Here is a 12,194-nt window from a genome sequence, read left to right as displayed (position 1 = left end):
CCACCCAAGCCTGCTAGCCTGAGAAAGCTTCCATTCTTCATTCAGCCATGCTCCACTCTGCAGTTAATCACACATTAATCAGGGCATCTTCTTGCATGATTCAATCTGATCTGGCTCTCGGACGTTACTGCACAGCATCAGCATCTAAAACCAACTAGTTTTTTTTTTAAAACCATCAGTGCTAAATTGCTTTCGACACTACCCTGTACCCTGCATGTCTTAATACCAAAGTTTGTCTGGTTATAAAAGAACAAATGAACAAGCAATAGAATCACACTAATCTAATATGCAACTATTCAGCACATTATACAGAGACGACCATTGGCTCCACACCATAGCTAACTATTCTAACCGCATTGCCCTGCTTCTTTCCAACACTCTTAGAATTCCCTTCAACACACACACACACACAGAATACAACAAGGATACTAGAACAGGACAAAAATTTAATATTTTACACCCCACAACATCTTATGGCTTAGAGAATAAATTAATCATGTGGTGCAATATTGAGCTATAAAGAGCAGATTTTCTCTCTCAAGTTCTGCAACTTTTTTCAGACTTGGCAGCTCTGTGGGGTGGAGCATTTGGGATGCTGCAATCAATCTTGGCCACAGCACCTCTGCTAGAGTTTTAAAAAAAGTTAACAAAAAGGCAAAAAAAAAAACAACCCTGGTTCTTGTTCCAGTAACCCCAACTGGAAAGTGTGTAACTTACGACATTTGGTTGAAGATTACGACATTTGGCGGCACAGTGGTGCAGTGGTTAGCACCGCAGCCTCACAGCTCCAGCGACCCGGGTTCAATTCTGGGTACTGCCTGTGTGGAGTTTGCAAGTTCTCCCTGTGTCTGCGTGGGTTTCCTCCGGGTGCTCCGGTTTCCTCCCACATATCAAAGACTTGCAGGTTGATAGGTAAATTGGCCATTAGAAATTGCCCCTAGTATAGGTAGGTGGTAGGGAAATATAGGGACAGGTGGGGATGTGGTAGGGATATGGAATTAGTGTAGGATTAGTATAAATGGGTGGTTGATGGTCAGCACAGACTCGGTGGGCCAAAGGGCCTGTTTCAGTGCTGTATCTCTAAAAAAAAAAAGATACTTGGGGGGGTTAGCTCTGTCTGCAGACATTCACTGCCTGGATTCACCCATGAAACTAGTTACGTCCGAGAAGAGAAATTGGCCAGAAAATAAAACCCAAAAAGATTAGTTTCAAGTTTACTTACCTGGCAATTTTCTCAGCAGTTTTAGTGATGTATTGTTACAATGGTCATTCACAGGACTGCTGTCGTTATTGGAGTCGATCTGGTGAATATAAGTTAAAGTGGAAAGGTTACACTGTAGAATATTTGTTCAGATGATCACAAACTTTTCTTCAGAACCTTTGATATTTGCACTACATCAAGTAGTTAAAAAAAAAAAAATTCCAAAGCCCCTGCAGCAATTTCAAACTCGAAGAAGAGCCTAAGGAATATGTGAAACACTCCAATGCAGTACTGATGGGATTGCTGCACTGTTGGTTTAATATTCTATCTGTAGGACAGTACCTCAAAGACCCTGTATGCCAAATTGCATGGCAATATTTAAAAACCCAAATGATGCTCTACGGCCACCTTTTAAAAGGAAAAGTGAATCAATCTTTTGTTCCAAAAGAGTCACTTTAAAAATGAACGCAAAAAACAAAAAATGCATTACAGTAAAATCCTACTCACTAGATCAGTGAGGGAGGTCATTCAGTCCAGCTTGGCTCAACCACCCACAAAGAACAGTTCCTGATAACCATGTCCAACTGGTTATTCCAGAATTTTCACCTCCACCATCCTACCTAGAAGACTACTCCATATCTTCCAAAGTCTTCATGTGACCAACTACCTTCCATCAGTCGTGAACTTCGCATTTCGTCATTTTGTCCAATGTATTGTTTTGGATTAATTTGAAGTACGGTTATGCATTTACTGTTCACTGGACAGATATCTCACTACAAGGTTCTTGCTATCTCAACTTTCAGATCTGAATAGCCCAGGTTTGTTTAGTCTCCCTCATGTTTCAGTTCTCTGGCATTAATTTCAAACTCATGACCCTCATCTTCACACCTGTGCTTTTAATTGCTTTACAGTTTAATATGCAAAATTGAGCATGGTGTTCATGAGTGTTGTCTGACCAGAGTGCTGTCGAGGTTCAGCACGAAATGCTCCAGCGTATGGTCTGATTTTGCTGCATAGTTCAGGATTCTATTTGATTGCTTCGTCAAAACGACATCCAATCATTGAAGCCATCAAGTACCAAGTACCATTTGTTTTCGATATTTCAGGCAATTCATAGTGTACAATCTCACCATTTCTGTTGCAACATGCAATACTCCACTTATACAAACAGACTCTCACCCATATGTGGCACAACATTCAGACAGCAGCCTTGTCAATTATTTGCATTGGTTTCATACCTTTTGCTTTTCTACTCGATGCTTCTACTTATTAAACTATGGACCCCACATGCTTATTTGACAGTTTCATCAAACTTTTCTCCCAACCTGAATCGGGTCTTATCCAAATAGCAGAGGTTTACCATTTTATCTTCCAAAATGAGTGGGACTTTGGACCTTGGTTTTAGAGCAGAGGGAGCACCTTGACTGAAGAAGATCTTCTGACATACTGGCGTTTCTCCTTTACGTAAAGGGGTGTTGGATGGTAACCTTTTATCAAATAGCTCAGGACTCAGCTCTCCTCCAAAAGTCACTTTTTTTTTCAATGATTGTTTACTGTCACTCGGAGAGAGGATACAGTCACGTTGCGCTGCAGGAGTTGTACCTAAAATACAAGAATTACTTCAACATCTTGCTGGCTTATACAGACTAACTGCTAAACTAGTAAAAAAAAAACAGAAATCCAATGCATTGATGTATCACTGTCAACTGAGAAAGTCACAGTAACAAAAAGTCATCGACCTGAAACGTTAACTTTGTTGCTCTCTTCACAGATGCTGCCTGATCTGTTGAGTACTACCAGTTTTTTTTTTATCCTATCACAAAGTCACTCTCTTCAGTGCCGAAGTTATTTTTATTTATTGAAAGGAACAAGCAGTGTGCCAATTATATTGGGAATGCCTTTTACCAGAGTTAACAATCCGAATTGCAGTGAAGCATAAAAGGTGGGTCAAAGGAAATTTGGCACTAGAACCACATGAATGGTAAAAAATATCTAACAGAACAATGGGATGTTCAGCCCAACGGTTGGGGGGGGGAGGGGGGGGGGGGAGAAGGGGGGAGCATTTTGAGTCAACGGTAAAGTTCTAAGGCGAACAAGTCTGATAATGGGAGATCAGTTTGTGTGGCTCAGTTAGTAACTCAAAATTCATATCCTGTAATAGTAAATCATGTCAGCTTCAATGTGAAATTAAATAAAAAGTGCTGCAAACACACAGACCAATTAACACCTGTGAAAAGGAAAAGATATGTTATGACATGTTGAACAAACGTTCGCAGGTGTTTGGTCAAGGGATGGCTGGAGTGGTGAAACCATCAGTCAAGCCTTTTTCTAGTTAGGTCATGCATGTGTGTACACTGGACAGTGATCAAAGAACCCTGCATAATTTGTTTTCTCTCAATAGCACAGAGGTGCCACCTGTACCTGCCTGACTTTTAACTCGGCTGTAATTAGCTAACAGTCCAAACTGAAATTAAACCTAATACTTCTTGATCTGCATGGCTGCGTGACAGCAGGTGATGCATTTACTCCACGAGTCACCATCAGCCAACACAGTTGGAGACAGGATTGCATACAGACTACATGTGAACATTTATGCCTTCAGTCATCCCGGACACCATCCACAGCTGAAGACCTGCATTTATAAATCATTCTATTCTTACCAGCTTGCTGCAAATCAGAGGTGGCCATTTTGCTCTCATCCTGTTCCGAAACTTGAAATGTGTCCATGAATCCCGCCATCTTGCTCTTTAGCATTGAAGCTCTCTTGGATTCCTAAAAAAAGCCACGGAATCAACTAATTGTCAAGGTCCGAGCTTGTTAACTCAAATTAACTTGATTTGGCGAACCAGGTAGTGGAGCAGGTTAGTCACTGGTCTTGTACCACTTGGATCAAATCAAGCCAAGATAGATGGCTTCACAAGATTTATTTCAAAAAGGACTGGGCACTCAAATCACTTACTCATTGACATGCCCTAGAGCAGAAAACTGGTTTAAACAGGCCAACTCAATCAGTCAGGTGTAGGAAACAGGATTTTTTTTTAATAAAAGGCACACATGTGCAATGGGACAATTGCTCTTCTAAGCGGAGGCATTTTGCTAAGACAGAGCGAGAGAAGTTGATCTTTTCAAGCTTCCACATGAAGAGCTAAGTGCTCCATTCCCCAGCATGAAACAGCCCTTCAATTGAACAAGCACAAGAACAACAATTTCTAACCCTTGCCCAAGTGCCTGCTTATGTTTGAACCGAAACAATGAGCATAGCAGGCTATTTTAACCTTGATCTCATCCAATGTCTGACTGAATTCAGTTTGTGGCAAGGTTATCAGGAACAGGAACCCCAATAGATTTCACCCTCCCCCAACCCTACCTGAGCCAAGAGGCACGAAGGCCAATTGCAGCTTCCAAGACACTTGTAGCACCCCACTGCTGTTCTCGCCGAGATCAGTGAACGCAACAAAGACCAAAGATCAAATCGCAATGTTCTGCAAGGCATTTAGCTCCATGACCATCAGGACAACCTTAATTATAAAGAGACATTGTATAATTGTGAGCAAAGCCAGTTAACTGAATTATACCTGTGGTTGCATTCTCTGTTTGGCTATATAGCAGATAAGACTATTGGTCTCTGGGGATCCTCGGGCACCGACCGAAGATGCTCGCCGGGAGAACCTGTTCCTTGCTTCAGAGAATTTTCCTGGAAGACAAATTTAAGGAAATGTTAAGACACATCATGCATCTTGGGCAGAGGAACAGCTGAAGCAGTAATATCATGTTGAGGTTATTTGTGAGTCTCGCCTATCAGCTGCAAGCTTTCAAACTCGAAAGGGTAGAAAATCTGAAGAAATAGTACTTCCTCCCTTTTGCTGATATTGCTGAAGTCGTCTTTATGTAAACCAACCCTTCTTAGCAGGACTCCTCGGAGGTAAATGAATGGCATTTTACTTTTTTTTTTAAATCATGCAGCAATGCCAGCTTGTGGTCCCAGCAAAGAATCTAGTTCCACAGAATACCAGATCAAATAGTTGGACAGGCAACAGCACGCCAGTTTGGGCCCTCCCAATTTTACAATCCCTCAATTTAATACCAAGAAAACTGGGAGGGACAAAGCAGTTAGTTAGCATAGACCAGATAAAACATAGGAGACCGCAGGTGACAGCTCTGTGCAAGAGCAGCTCAGCTAGTCCTACTCCCGTATTTTTTCCCCGTAGCCCTGGAAATCTTTTCTCTTGAGATAATTTTCGAATTCTCTGCTGAAAGCAACAATTGAATCTGCTTCCACCACACTCTCCAACAGTGCATCCAGACATAATCATTTGCTGTAGAAAAGTTAGTTTTTTCATATTGCCTCTGCCAATCACTTCTTATCTGCATCCTCTGGTTCTCGACCCTTCCACCAATGAGAACAGTTTTGCCCTAGCAACTCTATCCAAACCCCTCCGCAATTTTCAAACACCTCTATCAAATCTCCTCTCAAAGGCTAACAGCCCGAATCTATCCTCATCTCCGGAATCATTTTCTTCAAATTTTTCTGCACCCTGTCCAATACCTTCACATCCTTCTTAAAGTGTGCTGCGCAGAATTGGAGACAATACTCCAGTTAAGGTGAAACCACAGTTTTATCAATGCTCATCACAACTTCGTTGCTTTTGTACTCTTAGGGCTTTCTTTATAAAGCCCAGGATCCCATGTATTATTCACCATTTTCTCAACCTGCCCTGCAACCTTCAATGATCTGTACACATGTACCCCCAGGTCCCTCCGCACCCGCTTTAGAAGTCGGTTCTTGATTTCATGTTGCCTCTCCTCCTTCTTCCGACCAAAATTTATCACTTCAAAATTTTCTGCATTACATTTCCTCTGCCACATGTTCGCACATTCCACCAGCCTGTCTACATCTTCTCAAAGTCTATTATTATCCTTCATACAGTTCACTATACTTATACAAATGTTGACATTGTGCCCGGAATACTCAAGTCTAGGTCACGAGTATAAATCAGGAACAGCAGTGGTCTGAATACGGACTTTTGGGGAAGCCCATTATGAACCGTCCTCCAATCCAAAACCAACCGCTCGTCAATACTCTCCGTTTGCCGCCTGTCACTCATACAACTTTGTATCCATGCTGCCACAGTACCTTTATTACCGTAGGATTCAACTTGACTGACTATCCTGTGTACTGGCACTTCACCAAATGCCTTTTCGAAGTCCAAGTACACCACATCAACCCTCTCCATTACCTCAAAAAACAGTCAAGCAAGTTAGTTATAACCATTTACCCTTTAACCAATCTGTGCTGGCTTTCCTGAACTAATCAGCATTTGTCCAATTGATAATTCGGGACAAAATGAACAACCATTTCTAAAAGCTTTCCTACCACAGAGGTTAAACTCTGGCCTGTAGTCTGAACTTATCCTTACATCCTTTTTTGAGCAAATGTTTCACAATTGCAATTCTCAAGTTGTCTGTATCTACCCTTGCTTCCCTCTGTATCCTTGGATGCATCTGCTCCAGTCCTGATGACTTATGAACTCTTAAGGGCAGCCAGCCTTTCGAATACCTCTCCATAAATTTTTTGCCCAACCAGTATCTCAGTCTCTGTACCTCGTCTTTCACTCTGACTTTGGCAGCATCTTCTTTCTTGGTTAAGAGGGAAATAACTTATTTAGTATCTCAGCCAAGCCATTTACATCCTTGCGTAAATCCCCCTTTTGGGCCCTAATCAGCCAGACACATCCTTTTACCACCCATGTATTATATATACGCCTACAGAAAACTTTTGGATTCCCTTTTATGTTGGCTGTCTCTTCTCATACTCTCTCTTCACTTTTCATTTCTTCTTTGACTTCCCCATAATCTTTAACATTCAACCTGGTTCTCAATTGTGATATCAAACTGACATTTGTCGTAAGCACCCCTTTTCTGCTGCATCTTAGCCTCTACTTCTTTCATTATCCTGCAAGGTTTGGCTTTATTTATCCTGATGGGAATGTAGCTGAACTATTGCCTCCTCACAGAATCTTTTAATTATTACAGTGCAGGAAGCTGCCATTTGGCCCACTGTGTCTGGACTGGCTCTCAATGAGCAATTCACTTGGTGCCATTCCCCCACCTTCTCCCTGTAACCTTGCACATTCTTCCTTTTCATCTAACAGTCTAAATCCCTTTTGAATGCCTCGACTGAACCTGCCTTCACCACACTCTCAAGCAATGCATTCCAGACCTGAACCACTCTTTGCGTGAAAAAAGTCTTCTTTATGTTATTTTTGCTTCTCTTACCAGTTACTTAATATCTGTGCCCTCGCATTCTCGATCCTTTCACGAGTGGGAACAGTTTCTCCCCATCTACTCTGTCCAGACCACTCATGATTTTCAATACCTATAACAAAACTCCTCCCAGCATTCTCTGTTACAAGGAAAATAGTCCCAACATGTCCAATCTATTTTCATAGCTGAAAAAGTTTCTCGTGCCTGGAACCATGCTCATGAATCTTGTCTGCACTCTCTCCAATTCCTTCACATCCTTATTGCAGCAATAAGAACTGGACACAATACTCCAGCTAAGGCCGAACTAGCATCTTATGCAAGTTAAACATAACTTCCTTGCTTTTGTGCTCTACGCCCCATTAATAAAGTCCAGGATACTATATGCTTGATTAACTTATCTCTCAACCTGTCCTGCCAAAAGGCTAAGAAACTCCAAAAGGAGTAATTCTTTAAAAGGCAGTTCATTATTCAATTAAAGTTGTGCCAACCAAACTTTGATTCCAATTGACCTGGGCCAGATCTGTTCTCACGCCAGTGAAATTGACCTTCCCCCAGTTACCTGTTTTACCTTTGGATTGCTCCTTGTTCTATAACTAACCTAAAACTTACGATACCATTATCACAGTCCCTTAAATGTTCTTAGCCTTACATTTGATCCACTTGTTCCACCTCATTTCCCAGAACCGGATCCAGCAATGCCTCCTTGCTTGTTGGTCCGGAAACATACTGAACTAGAAAATTCTTGTGAACACACTTAAACTCTTCCCCCTCTAGGTCCTTCACACTATTACTCTCCCAGTCGATATATGATTAAAGTCCTCCACGATAACTAATATTTTGCACCGCTCTCATTTCCTTGCAAATTTGTTCATCCACATTTTTCCCACTAGTTTGTGGCCAAGACAATACAATCAGGAATGTAATGGTACCTGTATTTCTTTTAAGCTCTAACCAAAAAGATTCTGTCCTTGACCCCTCTAAAACAACCTCTCTCTCCAGCACTATAGTGTTCGAGTTAGTTCATGTTTCTCTTTTTAAAAAACCGGCAGACCACAGCATCCCATTCCATTATCTCTCTGCCTGACTGTGCAATGTGTCAAGAGATTCTGTGGTGGGAGCTCCAATAAGTAAAATACACTCGCTGCATTATCAGTTTTTCCTGAATAAAGAATAAGCAATTTTAACAAGTGCTCCTTAATGAGTTTCTTACCTCTTTAAATTAAATGTAGATATAAATGTCCACTCAACAATATACCTGTCTGTGCATGGTTACTTTTGCATGAAGATAGCAACATTGGACCAACTCATGAATTTTTAGTGCACATCGGAGCTGCTCATCAAATCTTGCAATTCCACTTTGGAACACTAGCTTCGAGTCATAAACTAATTTACAGCACAGAAAGAGGCCATCGGCCCAATGAGCCCATGCCAGATTTTTGTGTGTTTCTAAATTCCTCTGACCCCTTTCGGAAATCAATTATTAGTCTGGTTACTTCAGAATTGATTAAAGAAAATAGCACACATCTAAAATGTCTCAATGCTCACATTTTATACCAAATGGTCTTTGTACATATCCGCCTGCATACAGTTAGCTGCTAGACAACAAGTAAACTGACTGCAACTCCGGTTCTACTCCACAGGTTTCTGTTTCTCCTGCAACACTCCCCCCAACACCACCCACCTCCCGCCACGGGTCCTGCTTCAGTGACCATTCTTCATGCAAGGCCTGACAGTGTTACCAGGCTCCTCATGCAACAAAGCTTGACCCAAACATGTCCATCAAACACACATACAAATTTCCAGCAGTAGACACTGGATAGTGAAAAGGAGCAAGAACCCCAGTTAATTTTTCTGCTCTGGAGTCCAGGAACAGCAAAGCCAACTTCAGCATCCTGACAAGCACAATTGAAGGATAAGACGTGATGGTTGTCCAATTGGCTCAATCACATATTACCTGCTGACTTCAGGTTAAACATTTCTGCTGCAATTCCCAGTTGGCTTTCAGTACACATTGAAGGACCCTGTGGAGTGGAGGGTGTTTTTCCAATAAATGAAGCAATAGCACTGGATTGCTCCTTGTGCACTATGAGGTGGTCTTGTTGCTTATTCGCAATATTTTCACCAGCAAGCTTGCTGGCAGTAGCACAGTCGCCAGGCGTTACTGGAAAGCAAGCCGTTCCCTCGCTGTCTGTACCAACTATTTGTACTGCTGACCCTATAAAAAGGGGCAAACAAAAAGACAGCAATGCTGAATACAGGAATACACGCATCAAATGCAATGAAGTAAAGCATAAGTTGCAGGACACGCTGGTACCAACGACAGAGTAAGAGGAGGTATTGAGATCCTACGGTCAGATTTTCAGGAGCAAGGGAGGCAATTGGAGAGTGGAACTTTGAAGGTAGTGATCTCCGAATTTTTCCCACTGCCACAAGCTAGCAAGAGTAGAAATCGGAAGATAGGGAGGATCAATGCATGTCTTGAAGCATACTGCAGGACGGAGGGCTTCAAATTTTTGGGGCAGTAGAACCAATTCTGGAGCAGAAAGTACTGCTTCAAAAGTGCCAGGCTGCACTTCAACCGGACTGGGACCAATGACCTCGTGGGGAGGTTCGCCAGTGAGATTGGGGAGAGCAAGAACAGGAGAGACAGAGAGAGAGACATAAACAAACTTATACAGTGCTAATATTGGGGGGGGGGGGGGGGGGAGAAACTTTAATGATCCAAATATTAACTGGGATAAATTTAACAGTTGAGTGAAAGCAGTGTTTTGGGGGGGGGGGGGGGAAAGGGAGGAAAGAGGGGGAGCACGGGAGGAATTCCTGGATTGTATTCAGGAGAACTTCCTTAATCAGTAAGTTCTCAGCCCAAGTAGAAAGGAAAGGATCTAGTCTGATCATTGTATCACAAGGTTTCTACTCAGTGCAGCAAAGCAAGGACCAATAGAAAGTAGAACGGCTAAATGAGAAGGCTGCTAATTTCAATGTGATGAGAAGGGATCTAGCCAGGATAAAATGGAACCAAAAGATTGACAGGAAAAACTTTAAAAGGAACAATGAGTGATCTAGAAAGAAGAGATGCTTCAGGTACAGGCCTAGTACATTCCAACAAGGGCACAAGGTAGGGGAGACAAAAAACAGGGCTCCTTGGATGATGACGGTGATAGAGATTATGATGAAACAAAAAAAAAGGTCTATGATGCCTGCCAGGTGATTTCTTCACCTGAGATCCAAGCCAAATACAATAAATTGAGAGGGGAGGTGAAGAGGAAAATAAGATTGACAAAGAAAGAACATAACAGAATGGCAGTCAAAACAAAAGAGACCCAAAAAAATTGTGTACTGGCGTGTAAATAGGAAGCGGGTAATAAGAGGTGGAATGGGGCCTTTCAGGCACAAAGAGGTTAATATATGCTTAGGAAGCTTAAAGCAAGGTGAGATAGTGAATGAGTATTTTGTAGCTGTGTTCACTGAGGACGAGGAGTCTGACAAAATATCAGTTGAGGTAGGGAGGCAATGGATGGGATAAAAATTGTGCACGTTTCTAAATGAGGATGGACACCACAGAAAGGCTTGCCATAGTTTTCCGATCTTCCCTAGTTATGGGGGAGGTGCCAGAAGATTGGAGAGTGTTCACCTAGTATGCATCACAGACCTTTTTTTTTTGTTGTTTGTTTGTTTCATCACAATCTCGGTCTCCCTCTTCATCCAAGAAGCCCGGTTATTGTTTCCCCTACCTTTCACCCTTGTTGGAATGCACTTAGCCTGTATCTGAACCATCTCTTCCTTAGAAATCACTCATTATTCCGTTACAGTTTTTCCTGTCAGCCTTTTGGTTCCATTTTATCCTGACCAGATCCCTTCTCATTACATTGAAATAAGCTCTCTTCAGATCTACCTATTCGACTTTATAAGTCTGCAGAACAAGTCTAAATCTTATGATAGGATGATCATTCTTAACCAAGTGCTCCTCCACAGACAATTGGACAGTGGTGCAGGCCATTTAGTTTATCAGTGAGTAAGGTTTAATCAATATGTTATAACCAGGTGAGAAAGGTGTCTAGGGTTCCCTTTCAACCTTCACCTGGTCTTACTGTAATTGGGTTTATATTTTTAAACAGTGTTTTGAGCTCCCCCTTGGTGAATTGTTGCTCAAAACTTTCCAATTATAAGACAAAGCAATGAGCATAAACAGGCTCTCTTGGGTTTGAAGAAGTGAAATTTATTAAAACTTAAATTCTAATTTGGTTAAGGCCTACGGATACAAGCTGCACCCCATGCGAGCATGCATACACGATATGCACATGCAGAGACAGTAAAGAGGAGAAAAATAAAATGGAGAGGCAATATCTGAAAAGTTTCTTGTTTATAGTACACTGTACTCCTTTTGTATGTAGTCTTGCTTTTCGTTGGGGCCCAGTATTCTTCTTAAACCTTGATTACTGTAGGAGACTTTCCTCTCTTGGGGTTCATATGTATTCAATGGTTTCTGCAGCTGGTGAGAACAAGATGAGAGCAGACAGGAGAGAGGTGTTCTCAGTCCAGGAGCCAACAGCTTTCTGCATTTCTTTTCTCTCAGCAACTTCAAATTCAAAAAACTCCAAGTCAGTCAGTCATGTGACTAAAACTGGTCTGACCACTTCTTCTGTATATTGGGGAAGCAAGGACTGGGGACTGGATCCCTTGTTCCAATACTGTCTGCCAGCATGCAAATGTCTTTCCAGTCAGGCTC

General features: G+C 41.9%; 1 protein-coding gene across 11 annotated transcripts in view; it reads right to left on the bottom strand.

Moving 5' to 3' along the window:
- cdca2 (cell division cycle associated 2) overlaps window positions 1-12,194 on the bottom strand; it is a 162,128-nt gene that overhangs the window by 120,695 nt on the left and 29,239 nt on the right. For 9 of the 11 annotated variants that reach the window (XR_010971165.1, XR_010971162.1, XR_010971163.1 and 6 more), the window contains 5 exons: window positions 9,420-9,680; window positions 4,777-4,895; window positions 3,862-3,973; window positions 2,562-2,803; window positions 1,223-1,301 (listed from right to left, as the gene is read on the bottom strand). Coding sequence is in view for 7 of the 11 variants with exons in the window: in XM_068023475.1 (XP_067879576.1) it covers window positions 1,223-1,301; window positions 2,562-2,803; window positions 3,862-3,973; window positions 4,777-4,895; window positions 9,420-9,680 (813 nt within the window). In the remaining 4 variants the exon portion in view is untranslated. The remainder of the gene's footprint in view (window positions 1-1,222; window positions 1,302-2,561; window positions 2,804-3,861; window positions 3,974-4,776; window positions 4,896-9,419; window positions 9,681-12,194) is intronic. The other 2 variants (XM_068023478.1, XM_068023480.1) reach the window with 1 other exon arrangement.

This window comes from Heterodontus francisci, chromosome 47, assembly GCF_036365525.1.
Source record: "Heterodontus francisci isolate sHetFra1 chromosome 47, sHetFra1.hap1, whole genome shotgun sequence".
NCBI classification, from domain to species: domain Eukaryota; kingdom Metazoa; phylum Chordata; class Chondrichthyes; order Heterodontiformes; family Heterodontidae; genus Heterodontus; species Heterodontus francisci.
Note: the sequence above shows the minus strand (reverse complement) of the source record. Positions and strands in the feature narration are given on the sequence as shown.